Source organism: Poecile atricapillus, chromosome 17 (assembly GCF_030490865.1).
Source record: "Poecile atricapillus isolate bPoeAtr1 chromosome 17, bPoeAtr1.hap1, whole genome shotgun sequence".
NCBI classification, from domain to species: domain Eukaryota; kingdom Metazoa; phylum Chordata; class Aves; order Passeriformes; family Paridae; genus Poecile; species Poecile atricapillus.
The window spans coordinates 4,647,441-4,667,761 of NC_081265.1; the positions used below are offsets into that span (position 1 = coordinate 4,647,441).

Consider the following 20,321-nt stretch of genomic DNA (forward strand, 5'->3'; position numbering starts at 1 on the left):
CTGTGCTCTTTGTCTTCAGGTGCTTGCAAAAGATGTGGGTGCTGCAGGGCAGGAAATGCCAGGGGACACTGGCAGCCAGCAAGGACCCACCTGGCCCCAGACATGACCAACCCATGGTAACAAACCTCTTTGTGAAGAGTTTTCTTCCCACAATCCTGTATAAACAGTGTCCACACTGATGAATGCATTAACAAATCAAACCCAGGGCAGTCACTAGGGAGGAACTAGGTGGATGCACCACAAGAAATATCCCTGGAACTCTTGGAGTTAGTGCTGTGCCATCCCTTTAGGCCCATCAGGGTGCTTGTGCTTCCAGGGGCAGGCTCTCAGGGCTTTGCAGTAAGTGTGAAATGGCTTTTAAAGAGACTTTCTCTATTTCAGTGTCAAGCAGAAGATAAACTTTTCAGTGCTACAGAAGTTGCCCTTTGCATGCAGTACAGTCTGCAGTTCAGTGCTAACTCACACTGTTTCCAGGGCAAGAAAAAATTGTGCTCAAGAGATGTTTACCTGTTGGGAGATTAATTTCAGTATATGTTCCTTTGCAAATGAGTCAGAGGTCCAAGTCTGTTCCCTATTATACAGCATGAACCTAGAAAGCACACCAGACACTGCTCCCCATTAAATCAGGTTATGCTGTGAAAGTGAAGCTGTTCCAAATCTGCCAAATTTATATAATTGAGAGCAGAACAGGGCCTGTCAGCTGAGCTGGCAGCACTTGACTCAGTGCATCTTAACCAAGGAGATTGTGAGCAACTGGCTGGGTGTTCTATACCCACTGGAAATGTTCTCCACCTGGGGCACAAGGTGACTGGAAGATGCTTCAGTCCTGGGGCTTCTCCAAAGCCCTCAAGGAGGACTTTGGTATGATGTTATGTACATTGATCCCAAAAGAGGGATGGGAACCTATGGAAGTGGAGCTGCAGAAGGCCCTGTAGCCATGGCCATGGGCAGGACTGGCTGCTGGCTTTGCTGTGCCATTTAGCACTGGGAGCTCAGAGACAGCTGAGCTCTGCAGCATCCAGGGTGGGCAGGGGTGCAGGACAGAGCCTGCTCTGCTCCATGGAGCCCTGGTGGGACTCTCTCACAAACAGGAAAGAGATGCTGATGCAGATCTGGTGCCGTGGTGCTGTGCTGAGAGCAGATAGCTGAGGGCTGGGGGAGAAGAGGCTGGGCATGCTGTGTGTCCACAGCTCCAGAGGCTCTATTGTTCTGGGCTGTTCCCTGGAGGATATCCTGTCTGGACAACCCTGTGCCAGTCTGCTCGGTGGTGGTGTGTTGCCGCTGAAGATGAATAGATCACACGGACACAGGTCGAGGTGTGGTGAAGAGAAGAGAGAGGTTTATTTTTCCCCCCAGGATTTATAGGCTCCTGACCACAGCCAGGGATTGGATGGTCAGGATAACACTTTCTCACAGCACTGGCCATGAGAGATGCCCATCACAAGACGTGTAACAGAAAGAATGTCCACATATCTATGTTTATAGTTACTGTCCTGGGAAAGTCTTTAAAAAACCATGTCAGCAAGCTCAGAAGCTGAGTTTTCAGGGCGACAGTGGTGGAGGGGCTGGATGGTCAGCCTGGAAAGAGTTCAATAATGTCTTGTAAAAGCAGTGATTTATCTGCAGTGGTGAAGTGAGCAAGTCAGAGATTTTTGCCCCTCTTGCTGGGTTTTTATCAAAGTGCTCATTATCCCTCTCCTTGGGACATCCCTACAGGCTGCCAGGCACTCACAAGGCCATGTGTGTGTGTGAGGAAGTTTCAGTGTTCATCCCCACTGTCTCCTGGGGGAAACACAGCCACAGAGGGAAGCACCCAGCAGAGTGAGGAGCCCCAGCCCAGGGTGTCCCTGAGGTCTGGTGCAGTTTGGAAAATGCTCTGGGAAGAGCTGTTTATTCCAATGGAACTGACTTGTGAATACTCTAGCTCTGACTTACCCAGTCTGCCTTGCTGGACATGAAAAAAACCAGAATATTTAATATATCATTTAAGCTAAATAACACACCCAGTTGTTTTGGACATGGAATTCACTGAAAGATGGGATGGTTTTTCCTCCTGCTGGCTGCTTCCAGCAGTGGTTTTAAGGATGTGCTCTGCTGTGAGCCAGTGTGGTCCTCAGAGAGAGCAGCTGGTAGGATGCTGGGCAATTTGAGCTCCTTGCTGATCCTCTAAGTCATCCATTTGACTCTGCTGCTGCCATTTGTACCAGCAGAGCTGTGCATGAGGGGGTCTGGGGGTTCCCAGTTTGGAGGTGATGGTTGGGATGGGATGGAACAGAACAAACCCTTGTGGGGTAGCAGCAACCAGACTCTTCCCATCAGCTCTCTGTAACACAGGCAATAGTTTCTCATGCATCTTTTTCCAGTGAAAAGTACAGATTTGCAGACATCAGGATGTTTTCTGAGCTATGTTGTTTTTTGCTGAAGCTTTTGTTTAGATTTTCAGGTTTTCCTCTAAAAATGACTTTGATGACCTCTTCTAACATTCTCAAAACTAAGGTGGTACCCCATCTTAGAACAGAGGTGGAAATAGTTTCAGCATTTCCTCCAAATGAGAAATAAAATTTTAAAAAAGGAGAAATTGAAACCTCAAAAATGTGGAGAAAAAAAAAGATTGGATTTTTAGGCTATGTTTTCAGTCAATCAAAAATAAAATTTCAATCTTGCCTCCTCTTTTCAACTGGAGGTGCTGAAGCTGCCAGGATGAAGCTGCTGTGGCTGTTGGTCCCAGAGATGCCTCCAGGATGGGGAAGAGAGGGATGAGCCCTTCCATTTGCAGTTTAAGCCTCATTTTGTGAGTCAGGTCACCAGGACAGGGCAGTGTCCATCACTCCATCCCAACTGTCAGCTGTAGAGCTGCAGCCTGCAGAGGTTTAGCTTGGACCTAGGGCAGCAATTTATCTGCCTTTCCACACCTTTGCAAGTCAGTGGTCATTAAACTGGAATGGCCTGAGCCTGCTCTGTGAGCTGGTTCCAGTGCCAGGGCAGTTGGAGAGGATTTATTGTATTTACAGTCATAAATCACAGCCCAGAGCTGAGCTGCCCCACCAGAACTTTCCTTGTGGCTCCTTCCCCCTCCCATCCAAAAAACCAGATGGTCACTGTTCTCCCCTGCACCTGCAGAGCCACACCACAAATTACACCGGGGTGAACAAGTCAGGCTTGTTAGATTCCAGATTTTACAAGAATAATCAAGAATTTAGCTTAGACTTTGCACTGAAGGGGAAAAATCCATTATTTTCTGCAGTTTAGCAAAAGTGAGAGGGGAAGGGGAACACAGGCCAGGGCTGTCATCCCCCTCTGGGGTTGCAGCAACAAGGATGTTGCTCCCACAGAAGTTTTAAAAGAAACTGCTTGTTTCAACACATCATTTAGCTTCAAGTTCCTTTGGAACTGGCTTCTCTGGCTTTTAATGAGCTGAGAAGACTTGAGGTCTTCTGCACCCAATATTCACCAGAAATGCAGCTCTGATTTGTTGTAAGCATCCATGAACAAACTAAAGACTTGAAGAAGGCAAGATTTTGGGAGTTGGGGAGTGCAGAGTGTTTGATGGTGCAGAGCTGCAGGTCCCACAGGGGACAGTGCTGGGGATGGGGCACTGCTGTGGTCTGGGGAGCAAGGGGACACGTGGGGCTCGTCCCCTTCCAGCTGGCATGGGCAGGGTAGCACAGGTCTGAGCACTGGGATGAGGATTCTGCCAGTGCTGACTCATTCAGCAGCTGGACACAGCCCGTGAGTCACCGTGAGTCACATCCGCTGCATCTTGGGGTGCATCACTGCCCGTGGAGCCTTTGATGGGAGCTAGATCTATGATTCCTTGGAAACAGCTTCCCCTAATTAATCAAAGGAAAAGCATTGCTGCACTTCAGAGCCTCAATTAGCAGGAAAAGCAGACTCCGAGCAAAAGAATATCAGCTCGTTTCTGGAGGGGGACTGTGAGCTCTGCTTCATGCTACCAGAAGTTTCCAAATGGCACTGAGTGTGGCAAGTGACAGGAGGAAACTGGTCCCTAAAATTATGTCAGTGTAGCTTAGAGATGACCAGAGAGGAGCATCCAAGCTCAGCTTTTCTCACACAGCAGCTCCTCAGGACAGGGCTGCCACAGAGGTGTGGTCAGGGAGGGTAAACTGGGACCAGTGCTCTGTCCCAGGGGCCATCAAAGGCATTCATCAAAATCCCAGGGCTTCCAATTGGCTTTTGAAGAGATTGCAGATAAGTAAATATGCTAATTCACTAATTCAGCACTTAAGCACATACTTGAAGCTAGACAGCTTTTTAAGTGCCTTTATGAGTGGGAGCCAAGACAACAAGTGAACACAACAGATCAGATCATTCCTCCCTGGCCTAAAATCAAGTGACTTCAGCACGCCCAAGGCAACAGCCATCTTCAAATTCCTGCTCTTTCTTCCCTTTCCATGTCAGCCAGGGCATCAGAGCACCAAGTTCACTGCACTTGTCACTTCCAGGCTGGTGCTGGTGGCATCTTCCCTACTTTCATCCATGCTATTGAATGAATGCATTCATGAGTACAAAAAGGAAGGAGTGGCACATCTCAGTGGGAAGACAAAAAGAAAATTTTCCTTTTGGCTATTTAATTATCAGTTATTAGTTTCGTTGAGAAGAACCTGCACTTCTTCCCTCTCAGGCTCTTGACTGGGTGTTTTTTTGGTTTTGGGGGAAGAAAAGGTGTTTTAAGGGCTTATTTTACTTCTCTCATTATCCTCCTCTAATTTTATTAGGAATAAATGCACTTTGTACCTCCAAGCTGAGTCTTGAAGTGTTTTCCCCTGGTCCTTATCTCAACACATGAAGCCTTCATTAATTTTTTCTCTCCTCTCCCCAGCTGTGGCAGGGGAGGGTGAGTGACTTTCATGGGTGTCAAACCACAACAAATCCACACACAGCAAGCACTGGTGATGCAGCAATCCTTTCACCCTCCCTGAGTGGTGCTGGTGGGAAAATCACATGTAGGAAGGCAGGAGGTGAAAGCCTGGACAGTTCAGGGTCCAGTGTCCTCAGAGCATGGCTGTGACCCTCAGGGGTGTGCTGGAATTTGGGGCTGAAAGTGGGGCTTAAGAAGTGTCTCTAAAGAAGCTGAAGGAGCTGCTTGCCCTCTGTCAGCTTTGGTGTGTGACCCTGAGAGCCCAGACAATCTTTTGCCACTCCTGTTGCAACAAATGAGCAAACAAAAAACCCCACAGCATAAAGTGTTTGGTAAGCAAGAGAAGTGGAACAATTCATTGCCAGTAAGTAAAGGAAAATAAAATCAAATGGGCTTAAGCAGAAAAACAACCCTCCACATGCTTCTTCCAGGGAGACAGACACATTGTAGGACACTGTGGTGTGTGAGTCCTGCCAGAGCTGGTGTGGGTTGTGTGGCTGTCTCCTGGCTGGCTGTAAAAGTCACTTCCAATATGTCTGTCTGTGAGGATGTGTAAATTATGGCAGGGAACACAGCCTGCTCTCATTCTCAGCCCTGATTCAAAAGAAAATGTTATTTCCTACTCTGCTGGAATCCCTCTCGTTGCCACTGGTAAAGTACTCTTAAGTGTTGGTGGTCAGGCTGTATTTTCTGTGTGAATCTGGGAACCCAGTGAAGCCTCTCCACCCACCTTGGGGCTGAGAGGGGCCCTACCTGCTGTTTTTATCAGATTGCAATTACATGAACATCTTGATGGCTGGATTTAGGATTTCCTGCTAATAAAATTGTGGTGATGTTGACAGGTTTGTGATGAGGAGATGGGATCTGATTTATTTCCCACTTCTTTCTGCATCTTCTGGGAACACAACCCCAGGTTGGTGGTGCTGTGGGGCAGTCACTGCTGACGTGGGCAGTGCTGCAGAGACATCATATTTTGTCCTGTGCTCCTTGACAGTGGAGAGGGCTTGTCCTTCATGGGCATCTCTTCACCCTTTGGCTACACCAGGCAGGAGGAGGATTTCCTTTGCAATGAAATGGGCTGAAAATCAGATGTGACTTTCAAGAACATAATCAACACTTTAGACTCAGCCTGCAGGTGGGTATTGTTTGGGTTACAGCGAGGTTGTGCTTGGCTGGATTTTATCCTAGGTTCAGGAGAACCCCAGCCTCACTTTGATTAAATCCACTGAACCTTGTTGCAGGATCAATGTCAAGGTGAAACACAAGCAGGTCTGAGGTTGCCAGGCTAACAGCCACTGTTATCTGCTCAGGGACAAATGTTTGGCCACAGAATACATAGCTTTTGTGGGTGTGCATGGAATTACCAAAAACAAAACCATCCATTTTTCTTTTCTCGACATTTCCAAATGTTTTTGCTGCCTGATTTGCTGCAAAGTGCTGGTGCTGCAAGTTCAGTCTCTCCAGGGTTAAAAGGAATGAGTGCCTTGCACAGGCTTTCATACTCTCCTTCACTCAGTTTGTGGTTGTTGAGTTCAGCATTTTTAGTGTATGTGTTTTACAGAGTGATTCACTCATTTTTGCTCAGGGCAAGCTCAGTTTCAGCCAGGAGCAGGCCACGGAGGATATGGGTTTGGTTTTGCAAAACCTCATCTGTGAATTTCAATTTGGTAATCCAAACCCAGAACTAAAGGGTGGCTGGGCTCCAGTTTGCAATTTATCTAAAATGATTGAAAACCAGAGCTGAGGTTTGGGAACGTGGATCTTCTTTTAACCCCCTCTTGCTCCCTCATTTTATTTTCTCTTTAAAAAAGAATAAACAGGAGGCATTCTAAACGACCATCAAACACCAGAAAACTTTTGATGGCATCTTTTTTGATTACATGCCCTTTTCCTGGTGATTTATTTCCAGCTTGCAGAGCTCAGGGAGGTTTTCCTTCTGAGGGGTCTCAGCCTGGAGCAGATCTGCATCCAGAACAACACGGGGGTGCTGGGTCTGTGGTGCTGGGACTGTTTTTCTTGCCCAAGGAAGAGCCTGGGCTGTCCCAGGGGACAGGAGGGAGCTCTCCTGATCCAAGCCCTGCAGCCTCTCCCCAGCCCAGCCCTGATAAACACAGGATGTAATTGGGCAAGGAACATTGTCCTGTTTAATGCCTGGGAAACGAGGCTGAGAGGCAGGAACAGAGTGCCCAGGGGGACATGGCAGAGCCAAATCCCATCCAGGCTTTCTGGCTCTTTTTTATTTTGGCCTCAGAGCCACAGTTTGGAGGGGCTGGAAGGGAAGAGTGTGATTTCATCCCTGTGCAGTGGCAGGGAAGCAGCACTGTGTGTTTTACCCTCCCACACAGGCAGGCAAAGCACAATATGATCCTTGTGGCTGTGTTCGCCCTCTCTCCTGGGCACACTCCTGCTGAGCAGAGCCCTCCGTGCAGCCCGTCCCCTGGCAGGGAGCAGCTCAAACAAAAGGGTTCGTGTCAGAGGATTTTATTTCAACTTCAGCATTTCAGCTTTCCAAGAGCCTCCCAAACACAGAGCTGCAGTGTCTGCGAGGGAGCAGGAATTGAACATCTGGTAAAGGTTAGGGTCAAACATATAAATGGGGGAAGCACAGCACATTTCATTAAAATACCCAATCTGTGACGTCAATTAAACTGATCAGGCCCTTCTGCCTTGCAGTTAGGGAACCATTAACTTCATCCACTGGAGAGTGTTTATATGGAAAATATGAGGCCAGGAAGTCTCTCCTGATTGTGATATTGAGGCTATCAAAGGAACTCGCTCTCCCTTTTTAATTTTTAATCTCTCCATGTTGCTTTTCCACCCTGTCACAGTCCCAGCAGCCTCTTACCCAGCCCCTGAGGGGTGACACTGACCATCTCCTCACAGCCAAGCTGCTGCTGCTGCCTCCTGAGGAGCTGTGGAGCCAATCTCCATTGTCCCGTCCTGCACGGAGCTTCCTACCACACGTGCACAGCTTGGCCACGCTCCAAAGTACACTTGGAAGTATCCAGATTAGGTTTAGGAGTGTAATAAAAAAATAGCTTTAATGTGAACAAAGTTTCTGTTCTTGCAGTTGTTTAAAATGAAGGATGCTCTGTCTGCATGGGCGTAAAATGTCAGGGATTGATGTATGACACCCCAATGTGCTCACAAGACCCTTCGTTGTGGGGTTTACATGTATAAAATGAAAGAGTTCATGTTTTTCTCCAGTAATTCTGGTTCATTCAAAGCCTGTTCAGTTCCTGCCAGGCAAGTAGGAATCTTGATCTCTGTGCTCCAGGAACAAAAAGAAGCTGCCATGGAGTTACTTGATGGCAGTGTCTGGTTCTTGGAAATCTGACCAGGGGTAAAACTGGTACCATTTGTTCTGTGCCCAGGGAAACCTGTCCCTCTCAGCTCCTCAGTGCTGCCCTGCAGTCCTGCTGTGCTCTGGGCTGGGCTGTCCTGTTACCCTGCAGTCAGGCTGGGATTTCATCCTCACAGGGACTGTGTTCAATCACCCTTCCAGCTCATGGCTGTGCTAGGAACTGGATTCTCTGCATCCCTCCATCTGAGATTTTGATCTTCATCTAGCCATTCCCTTACATCCTCCTTGGTTCTGATGGCTGCCCATCAGGAAAGAGACTTTATCCCTTGTCTTAAATCTGGGTATGTATTTCTGTTGTTGAAGTCTTTTCACAGAATCACAGAATTAACTAGGTTGGAAAAAACCTTTAAGATCATCTAGTTCAACCTATGACCTAAAATATTCACATTTCCTGAAATTCTCTTTCCTTACAGAGATAGTCAAATCTCACCCACCTCACACACCTTGACAATGCTAATCATGGGTCAAGTTAACCTTGGATTTCTTGCAGAAAAGCCCCCAGATCAAACTCTTCCTCATTGGAGAAGGGTTTTTTTCTTCTTCTTTTTAAACTTGAAAGAGCTTTTGTTCAACTTCTGACTGAGCCCTTTGCTTTCTGTGACCTGATCTTAGGCAAACCAGCTGGGAAAACAAAGGAGCTGTAAAAAACTGCAAAACAGCTAAAGTATGGACAAAACCATGAGAAAAAAATGGGTTTCTTGCCTTGCAGCTGGGTGGTCCACATGGAACCTGGGTATTGCACTGAGTCTTGTGGAACTTAACACACCTCTGAGCACAAATATCTTCTCTGCAGTATCAGGCACCTCATTTACCTCCTGTAACACCCCCAGATTTTTCTAAAGCCATGTGGTGCTGCTTTAAAACTCTGTCCTTTGTGAAGCTGAAGGACAAATACTGGAGGATGGATACCAATGTCCACCTGAGCCGTGGGAATTGGTGTTGTCACAGGAAATTTCAGTGTTGGATCTGAAAAACACATTTTTGTGTGAATCCAGCCCAAAAGGATGGCTTTGTCTGGTTAATCCCTGATGGCAGCACCTGTGAATATTGCCATGGAAGACTCAGGGATGTAAAACCCTTTAAATCCTTGCCAGACAAGTCTTTGTGGTCCAGGCCAAGGGGTCAGGACTGGTGTTAGGCCTGGGGTAACACACCTGGGTCACTCTAGACCTCTAGAAACATCTAGAAACGTTGAAACATCATCAAAGGCAGATGGGCAGCTCCTCAATCCTCACTGCAGCTTGAACATCCATTTGACAGGACAAGGTACAAACCTCATTTTCAAAAACAAGTACGTGAAGTTCTTGAGGTCGTGATCCAGGGTGGGTCAGACAATGAGCTGTGTTTAAAAAGAATTATGGTACTCAAAATGAAATAGTTTTTCTCCTTTAAATCATGGCAGTCAACTGAAGTGCTTCCAGACCAGAGCCAACTGTTTGTAATTGGATATTTTATTTGTTTTGTGTAGTTTAGCACTGAGTCTCCATGTTGTCTGAGCAAGAAAAACCAAAATAAATTTTAAAATCTTTCAAAGTCAAAAGGATTTCCCAAGCCTGAGAATATTATTTTGTACTCTAATTAGCTGATTTGTCAGAGTAAGAATGAAAACAACTCTTGGCTGTGCTCAGTTTATTGAGGTGCTGCCCAAACCGATGCCAAAAAGCCCAAAAGTGCTGATGGTGGGGTTCACACTGGTGGCTATGAGGAGGCTCAGCCTTCACTCCCAGCTGCAGCCCTACTGTGAAGTGTGGGCAGTGAAGAGGAGCTCGGCATGGCCCTGTCTCACAAGACACAAAACTTTCTTTTTTGTGCTGCAGCTGCTGGGCTGCAGAAAAATATCATTGACTCACAGCCAGAGATGGCACACTGCTGACAGTCTGACCAGAACTCCTCTGTCCCAGGGGATTAGCAATCATCTGTGACAAGAACTGCTGAATATTAGACAAAAGACAGGTTTGTTATATTAAACTGAAAATAGATGTCCCTGTACAGTGAGGTACTCAGCCCAAGAGCATAAATTGGTTGTGGTATCACCCTCCCTTTTCACAGTAGGTGAAATCTACACAAATGGTAGATTAAAGCTTAAACTTTCAAAATTTCCTCTTTTGCCACTTTTGCTGCATGAAGGTTTCTGAGCAACTTCTAAAAGTGTTGGAACTGTTCTCAGAATATCACGTATTTGTGTCAATTTTGCTTCTGATTTGTCTCCAATGAATGACCCAAGGTACAGTTAAATGCTTACCAGAGAGGTAATTACTTACCTGGAAGCATGAAGTAATTTTATTCCCATGTGCTTTAAGTTGGCCATCAGCTTGAAGATTGGCAAACCATCTCCTCAGCAGTCACATGGGGACAGGAAACTCGTGATTTTCCAGCAAATCATGTAAAACCCCAATCAGTGCCTGCTTTCAGAACAGAGCTGAATTTTGGCAAGAGTTCACACAGGTCTGTAGAGCATCTTAGAGGTTTTGGCCAACTGGGCTCAGCTCAGTTCAGCTTGTGGTTGTGAACATTTTCATGGCCACCTTCACACCACCCTGCCTTCCCCTTCAGCTCAGAGCTTTTTGGATACACTGGACTGAGGCTGAAATACATGGAATGCATTGAGAAAAACAGAGAGAAACCAGAATTTTGAGACAAGCAATAACAAGATGTCCAATGAATGACATCAGAACTTGACTGAAGCTCAGCCTACAGTGATACACAGAGCCAGCAGACAGATGGGAACCACAGAGGAAGCCAAGAGGGGACAGTGAAGAGATGATAAGACAGTGGCCAGGAAGGAACAGTGCAAAAATTATTTGTATTAAGCTTGCAGCAGAAAACCATGTCTGGTGCCAGGAAAGAAACCTGAGGAACATGGCAGGACTGACTGCAGTCTGCTGGTCTGGACAAGAGGGAGAGCCCAAGTGTCAGAAGGACGAGATGAGAGGCCTAAATGTCTCAAGAGCACAGGGACATAGCTCCTTCCTCATCAGAGAGGAAAATGTCCCAGGAAAGCGCCTTGCTGCAGACTGGGGTCCTGCTGCTGCCTGAGGGAACATAAAGTAACCAGAGGGTGTGGAAGAAGCAGAGACAAAACAAACAATCCTGGTGGTAAACAGAGTGGAAGTGGGTGAGGCAGGGAACAGGATTCAGTTTGGAGTGACATCAGTTATTTATGACTGTTTGTATCCCCATATCTTATATCTCAAAAGGAAGGCAGAGGCTTTGTCCTCAGGGCTGGTTATCCACGCCCGAGAGCAGGGACCATGTCCCTGGGATGGAGCTGGAGCCACCATGACCCTGGGCAGGGATGGGGATGGCAGCTGGGGGTGCTGGAATGGGGACAATCTGCTGTCACCAATCATCCAGCCTTTCCCTGGGGGCAAATAAACCAGCTCCCAGAAATGTGTGCTGCTGTGAAGGAGGGGAAACAGAGGTGACAGTGAGGATTAGGTTTGAGCATAGTGGGGATGGAGCATTCAAGGAGTCCATCTCTACTCAACAAAACACCTTGGGATGTGCCCACTTTGGCATCAAACAACTCCTGCTGCCTTGACTGAGCGTTAGGTATAAGCTTTTTCTGTTTTTCTGAATTAAGCCAATGCTGTTAAAACTTTGCAAACTTGAAAACAGGGCCAAAGCCAGTCTTGCTCTATTTTTCATATTTGTTCCCAGAGGCTTGTTGGCAAAACTGTGCTCTGTACTGTTACAAAAGAACTCTGGGACAGAATTATTTGAATAGAGAACTATAAGTGATAAAAATCTGTTTATACCACAACATCTCCAGCCAAATGATTGACGTATACATTTCTGTCCTTCCATTGATGTAACTTTTCAATTTCCTGCTGGTGTCTAAGCTTGATTTATTTTTCCATTTATTTGGGTTTTACAAAGAGCACTAAACAGCTTGGTACTTGGGGCTCCCTTTTTGTTTTTTTTTTCTTTTCAGTTCAACCCTCTTAGTCCTGGATCATTTCATTGTTCCTGCAAACAATGAAAAAGAGAGATGGAAAGAACAGCTGTGAACAGCTGGTTTGCTCACCAGGTGTCTGACTGGTATTCAAGTATCCTCTTTTGAGGGAGGCCTGTGCTCCCTGAAAACAAAACTAAACAACCCCAAAAATTAATTCACAGTTCACTTTATTTTCTGCCTTCACACATGATGTGACACAGATTTGCAGATCTGAAAGAAGCCTGAAAAAAGCAAAACAAACAAGAAAAGCTGCTCCAGGCAACCTCAGGGTTTTTTCTCTCCAGTTGCACCCCAGCTGAATCGAGCAATGAGCTCTGCAGGGCCTCTTTAGGCAGATCCTGCCAAGTTAATTCTAGAGACTCCTTTCTCATCATCTAACTCCCCTCTGCCTCCCTCACCCAACATTTTACCCACAGCAGCATTCAGGAGCCAGGCCTGGAGACCTCTGGTTTTGAGGAAATGACTCCTATGATTTATTCTGCCTGCAAACCTGCTCACTGGGGCAAAGACCTTCTACCCATTCCCAGCTCCCACAAGTCCCCTGGTTCCTAGGAAAGCAGCTACACATTGCCAATCCTCTCAGGGGTGCAGAGTCTTGAATGCAAATCGAGAAAAAGCAGACTGAATTCAGGAGCAAAACTGATTTATTGCCCAGAGATTGGTAACACAATCACAGCAGCATCACCATGCCCAGGAACGGTGATGCACTCCTGCCATCCTGCCCCACACAGGTTTATTCAAGGCAAACACATTTATGTCACCCTGAGGGAGGACACAGAGATTTAGTGGCAAACAGAACCAGGAACTGTTCAGCAGCTCTGTCTGCAATGGCAAAAATTGGTGAGCAGCACTGCCCAAAGCTGGAGCCTTCAGCTCCCCTCTTGCCCCTGGGTACAGCAGCTTCTCCTGGGTGTCTGTAGCCCCTGACTTTTCTGGGAGGGTGCCAGCACCCATTTTCCTCTTCCAGGCTCTGAGGTGGGGAGGTCACCCAGCCCAGGACACCCCCAGATCTGGGCACACCAAGTGACTCTTGCTACCACTCCAGCTGAGCCAGACCTGAAAAATCCCCATTTACTAGGAATGAGGAGAGAAATAGTACAATCTTTAATCTTTGTAAGCAATAAAACAAGAAGCTGTAGCTTTCACTTTGTGATTTCTCAGATGAAGTGCATTGCTACCTGCAATACTAATTTGATTTCTGGCAGTCACAATTAGTTCATAGCCCCCATTCAGCTAAACACACATGGCTGAGCAGAGCCCTGTGTGCACCTAAACCCAGCCCAGCTCAGCAAAGCATGTCAGCAAGGACTTCAGGGCCAGGGAAAGAGGGGAAATGTATCCTAAAAGTTATTTGTGCAGCAGCAAGTCAGAGCAATGGAAAGGATAGGACAGTTTATAGGGAGTAATTTTGAGTTTGATAGAAAACTCAGGTGGGGTAAGCAAAAGGAGTTTCACTGAATTTTGTGCAAGCATGTCTACATCACTAATTTCATATCTGCATCATCTTGATTAGTTCTTGAGTTATGGGACAGAAGGCAAATCAGGTGAGCAGCCCAGCCACAAGAAAATTGAAACCCAGTTTCAGTCAGCTTTACCTATTCCAGGACACCTGCATTCAATATCAACCATTTCATTATTTTTTCCTCCTATTTTCAAGTGATTTCACCGTTAATAATGAGAAGGAATTCACATTTTTATGGACAAGGACAAGCAGACTGACTAAATATCTCAGAGCACATCAAAACAGATTTGCCATAGTTTGGGGTAATTGAGCTTTCATTGGAAAGTTACCTAGAGATGAAAAATAAGGATATTTCCTTCCTCCAGGTATTAATCTTTCATTACTTTTCACCCTACAGAGTAGCACTGACTTAGTGCCCCTATAATCTGTTCATATCAGCACAGTTATGTTGATAAAGTTGTAAGGATTTATCTGACATGAAGAGTCAGATCACTATTCTAAAATCAAGCAATGAATTTTCTCTTTCACATCAAATCTGTCTTTCTGGTTAACAAAAAAGTCAATTAAATGTTAACTATTTTGTATGAACATTCAGCACCATTTCAGTTACATCCTACTGGAGATCATGGAAAGGATTCCTGACTCACACCTTGTGCCCCCACTGGTCTGGGTCAAACCTCTAACTCATCTATCCCTCTGTCATGCAGCATCCTGGACTTGTGCACACCCCCTAAATTAAAATTGATTTTCTTTTTTGTCTGCAAAATCCCTATCCAAAGCAAAAATGTCATGGCACAAAATCAGCTCCTTTAGGTTTTTGGTCCTTGTAGCATCAAATAGAGCCAGTTCTGGTGCCAACAGAGCCTCCAGAAGGAAGCTGGGATAAAAACAAACACCAGCACCCCATTTCTGCTTGAACAACCTCAGCTGGGCAGGGGTTTGAGGGGCACATCTCAAACCTGGAGCCTCAGACCAAGAAAAAGCAATCAGGGAAATATCTGATCAGCATCTGCCACCTCATGGCAACTGCTTTAATTTTCTTGAGGACCAGATCCTCTCTGGCTGAGACTTTGTTACTAGGCTGATTTGCAATAAAGGAAATGAGATATGAGTTAGTATGTTTGCCTGCTGGGTACCAGGGGCTGGAAGTGGGAATTATTTTCATGGATGTGGTAGCAGTGGTATCTGAATTTTTGGGGAGTAGAGATCTGTAGGCAAGGTTTGTGAGCTTAATCTGATAAAACCTTAGTCTTTGCTCTGAGCTTCTTTGATTTTTTATTTAGCATGATTCAGGATATGCTGAACCTCAGGTGCCAGCTGTCTGTCTCACCTCTGCAGGACCCGTCACAGTCCCAGCCAGACTCTTCCCTGACTGAATTGTGTGTGGGGTTGGGGTCACAGGAGGGAAATGAGTACAAATAACTAACCAGACCCATTCTGCATCCTAACAGCTACTTTCTATTTTACCTTTTCATTTTTCTTCTTGAATTTCTATTCCTGTCTCAACACCAGCATTTTCACGGCTGTTTTCTGCTGCTGTAGAGATGAAATACAGAACAAACACACCTGTAAATCGGGAAGGAGCTTAACCACTGTGACCTGGGAGCTCCTGTCCCCCTTCAGGGCTGCCAAAGGGCTGTCACCATTGACCAGGAGAGGTTAAAGAGCAGAGGTCAGGAGAGGTTGAAGAGCAGAGGTCAGGAGAGGTTAAAGAGCAGAGGGCAGGAGAGGTTGAAGAGCAGGGTCAGGAGAGGTTGAAGAGCAGAGGTCGGGAGAGGTTAAAGAGCAGAGGTCAGCAGGTTAAAGAGCAGAGGGCAGGAGAGGTTAAAGAGGAGAGGTCAGCAGAGGTTGAAGAACAGGGTCAGCAGAGGTTAAAGAGGAGAGGTCAGCAGATGTTAAAGAACAGGGTGAGCAGAGGTTGAAGAGCAGGGTCAGGAGAGGTTAAAGAGCAGGGTCAGGAGATGCTAAAGAGCAGGGTCAGGAGAGGTTAAAGAGCAGGGTCAGCAGAGGTTGAAGAGCAGGATCAGGAGAGGTTAAAGAGCAGAGGGCAGGAGAGGTTAAAGAGCAGAGGGCAGGAGAGGTTAAAGAGGAGAGGTCAGGAGAGGTTGAAGAGCAGGATCAGGAGATGTTAAAGAGCAGGGTCAGGAGATGCTAAAGAGCAGGATCAGGAGAGGTTAAAGAGGAGAGGTCAGGAGAGGTTGAAGAGCAGGATCAGGAGATGTTAAAGAGCAGGGTCACGAGAGGTTGAAGAGCAGGGTCAGCAGATGTTAAAGAGCAGGGTCAGCAGATGTTAAAGAGCAGGGGTCTCTTCCGAGAGGCGGTGCTGGAGCTCGCAGAGATCCACCCGCGGTCCCCCGGTGCCACCTGCCGGGCCCGGCTGGCTCCGGGATGCTCCGTAAGGAAAACAACAGCTCCTACGTGTGGCTGGCCAGGGTCAGACCCGGGGAGCTCTGTGACAGCTTCAAAATCCCCAGCTGGAAGAGGCCTGCAGGGAGGAACAGCAAACCCAGACATAAAATCGTGCTGTCACCTTGTACATTTTGGGTTCTGTGAGTTCAGGTGCTGCTGGCTTCTGTCTGTGCCTCACCTCCCGTTATGTTTGGTGGTGCTGGTGAATTCCAGCTCCCTTTCAGCAGGTTCTCAGATCTATGTTCTATGATCTATGATCTATTCAGATCTATGAATTATTCTTGCACTAGGGAAATGCACAGGCAATTCCCTAGAATTCCCTAGAGACCAGGGGAGTAGGGTCTGGTGCTTCAGCTCCCTGGAAGAGTTTGTGCTAAGGGAAGGCATGACCTCAAAAGCCTTGGGCTGTGTACACAATGTACACACTTGTTTGGCCCCTCTCAAACACCCTGCACTGATCAAACAGGCATTTGGGCTCCCCAGAGGGACTCAGCCTCTGCCCTCGGTGGCTGCACATGGCTGTAGCAGATCTGTGTTCCCTGGGTTTGCTCTGGATGCTCAGTTTGGACTGCAGGTACTGATGTGTACCTGGGCCGTGTACTCCTGTGTACTCCTTGGACTCTGGCTCCTGATCACAGCAGGTTTCTCCCTGAGGTCCTGAAATCACTGCAATTTCCCTCCTGAATGATGACTTGTATGAGGGATGGTCAGTGATGGGGCTGAGGTCCCAGGATGGGTAGGAGGGGGCACTCCTGGACACTGATGCTGGGAGCAGGGCCAGCTTGTTGCAGTGAGGCTCCTCTATAAAAAGCTCCAGTGTGTGTGCACATGAGGTTCCTGAGCTGCTGTGGTGCTCCTTCTCCTGCAACTGGGCTACTGGCAGAGGGTATGAGACTCTGGCAGTCCTTGTGCACAGGAATATCAAACAGTGAACATCTATGGTTTGCCCTGGACATGGGCTGGGAGGAGGAAATAAATGGTATTGAAGCCAAATCCCTTCCTAGGCTTCAGTTTTCAGCACAGTGACTTGGACAAAGGCTACTGGGAGCTGCTCAGACTGAAGGACAGGAATCCTGGGAATACAACAAAAGCAAAAATGTGAGATTTTGCTGCAAACCAGGCCCTGGGAGAAAGTGTCTTGAAACTATTATCTACTTTCACCCTTGAGAGAGTGTTTTGAGATGCTGTGGAGATGTAGAAACAAGGAGGCTTTTTTCTCTCCAGGAGACATGGGAGGTGCTGTGGTAATGTAGCACCAGATTGAACATTTTGAAAAGTCCCTCTAAAAGCTGGCATGACGCCTATCTAAACTAAACACTTTATGGCATGTATCTCCCTGCTGCAGTGTTAGACAGTAATCTGAAACAAAGCTATTGATGTTGAGGACCTTGGAGGAGACAATTCAGGTTTGGAAATCCCATAATTTATATTTTTTTTAGCACAGTGCTAAGTTCAGAACCCAGGCTGCCATTTGAGGAACAGTTTAAAAGATTTAATGTAAAATCCCATCTCTGTCTCAAGCATGGAAATGATATAATATTTATTACTCTGGTACTGATCTTTTGTAGCACAAAAATTGATTGAAATTTAAGGCCATGAACCCTATTGCCCTTCAAATGTGCTGGTGCTTGGCAGAATTTTGGAGGGATTTTCAAAAGACTTTCAGATTCCCAGTGAACACAGACACCAAACCCCAGCTCCCATCGCCATTGCTTTGGATGGGAAGTGCATAATTAAGAGCCTGTCTTAAAAAAAAAAATCTCAGCCTCATCAAAACCACATCTGACAGGCAAATGCTGAGCTTCAGCCTCAGCACATGGAGTGTGACAGGCACAGAGGAACAGGGACACACAAATGTGCATCCTGGGTGCCGTGGGGTTCCCTCCTGCTGCCAAATGTGCACACAAATGTGCATCCTGGTGCCACTGGCAGGGCCAGCCTTGGGATTACTCCTGATCCAAACTTCTCCTCAGCTAAAGAGCCGTGAGGGCAGATGGTGGGTGGGGGATGCAGCTGATGTTGACCTTAAAACGAGTGCCATGTGTCGAGGTCGAGGCGGCAGGATGGCCCCATGACATATTTCTTACAGCTTAGACGCGCCGGATCGGATTCCTGCTGACACGTAAAGCCCTTTTCCACAGCTCCAGCAGTGCTAAGAGCTGGGACAGCCTAATCTCTTCCTAAAAGCCTCCTGTGCTGTAACCAAAACCTTGGAGCTTTGCATGGAGAGGTGGGTGATGAAGGGTCTGTGGAGCTCCTTGGCACCATCCCCTGTGCTTTGTGTCGGCCTCCCTGGTGTCCTGGACTGGCCCCCTCAGAATCAGACCTTTTGATATTGTTTTCATAATTTCTAGCCACTTTCCCAGGAAAGTAACCATAAACATAGGTGTTTATACATTCCATTAAAGATTTGCCTTTTGATGGATGTCTCTCATGGCCAGGGTGGTTGGGAAAGTGGTGACCTGACTATCCAGTCCCTGCTCATTGTCAAAAATCTATAAATACTGAAAGGACAGAATAAACACTCTCCTTCTTTGATCACACTTTGAGCTGTGTCTGTGTGAACCATTTTGTGTCACACCTCTGTCTTCAAGCAGCTGGGGTGGTCTCTGTCCAGGCACAGTCTGGGTGACCCATGGCAGCTCTGTGTGTCCCTACTCCCTCATTAGCTTCAGAGACAGAAATCTGGGAGTGCAAAAGGCACTTGAAGGGTTTGTGCTCAGGAGCCTGGCCCTACTGCCAGGCAGGGCACAGCCACTCACAGACTTCACCCTCTTTTCAGCAGAAGGTCCATACAGGAAAATCAGCAATTCCCAGGCTACAGAAATGCTGCAGTGTTGTTGTACCCTGTAATAGGTGGAAGACTCAAATGAGACAGAGCAGCCTGTGGGAAGCAGGGTCCTACAAAGGAATTTGTGCAAGGACTGGCTGGGCAGTGTGTGACACCAGTGTGACCTTGTCATCCTGACAGGGACCTACAATAAACATCTAATTCACTTTAAAACACTTGTGTGGCACTAGCCCAGGGCAGAAAGGTCTTAGTCAAAATCAGGATCAGGCTTGTGAGATTTTGAGAAAAGTTACCTTGAAAATGACTTTCTAATTATTTCTGCATTCATTAACTAATTACACAGCTCGGATTTTTTCAGCCCACAAGTCCAAACCCACCTGAGGAAGGGAGGATCTGCAAAATGCCCTTAGAGAAAACCCAGTTTGGTACCTACCCACCAAGGAAAGAGATGGTCCCTGGGCAAGTGGGATGTTTTCCTGTCAATATAGCAATCAAATTTAGTTTCTGCCGCTGTAGGCAACGTGGCATTAAAAGAAGGAGCTTAAGTTATTAAACTGAGCTGCTTTAATCGTCCGGTTCGGGGAAATCCATTGCTACAGGAGACCTGAGGATTAGTGTATTTTTACCACAAAGCCAATACATCTATTCTGATCAGTTAGCACTTGCTCATTCATGCATATGAAACTTCATTCTCTGGGTTTGCCCTCTCTAGTATGGGACCAAATGGAGTTTTATTTGGAGATTGACCCCGTTACCTTGAATCTCATCATTCTGGTATCTAGCTATGTCATTTTACTTCTGGTTTTCCTGATCTCCTGCGTGCTCTATGACTGCAGAGGGAAGGATCCCAGCAAGGAATATGCTCCTGAGGTCCCTGCAGACACGCAGCCCCCGATCCGGCTGGTGGTGATGCAGCAGGGCTCCCCTGGCACTCGCTGGGCAAAGGGGCTCGTCTCTGCCTACGAGAACCCTGCTGATCTGCCTGGGAAAAGGACTACAGTTGTGTGAGGGAGCCTGTCTGGAGCTCCAGTTCCTGCCTCTCTGCTATGTTTACTCCCCGTGTGCAGAAGGATAACGCGATCCCCAGGTGAGTTTAGATGCCGATTCATTTGATGTGGTGCCGTTGCTCAGGGGATCATTTGATGTTGAGCTGTGCTCTGCATGGGTATGAGCTCGCAGTTCTGCCTGCCCAGCCATAAAGAGACTAATTTCCATTTCTGCTGCTGCCTTGGAGCCCACTGGCAGCCGGCAGCAGTGACGCTGTTATCCTCTCAGGCACTGATGAGGGGCCTTGCTTTAATCTCGAGTTGTGTCCGGTGCAGTTATTTTGGCAGAGACTCGGTGCTGTTCAGAGCATCCTTCCCCCATGGGCTGAGCTGTGCTGCCCCTCAGCCTCAGCACATCTTCCTCAGCTGTGTAAATGACCTTGGGAGGCTGTTCCCTCCTCCCCAGGGAGAA

The 20,321-nt window shown here is 47.0% G+C and overlaps 1 protein-coding gene across 1 annotated transcript; it reads left to right on the top strand.

The window, feature by feature from the left end:
* The first annotated feature begins 19,586 nt into the window (after positions 1-19,586).
* Positions 19,587-19,871, top strand: SMIM36 (small integral membrane protein 36). Its single transcript, XM_058852665.1, has one exon. It carries the CDS (start codon positions 19,587-19,589, stop codon positions 19,869-19,871), a length of 285 nt encoding a protein of 94 aa, XP_058708648.1.
* The last annotated feature ends 450 nt before the right edge of the window (positions 19,872-20,321 follow it).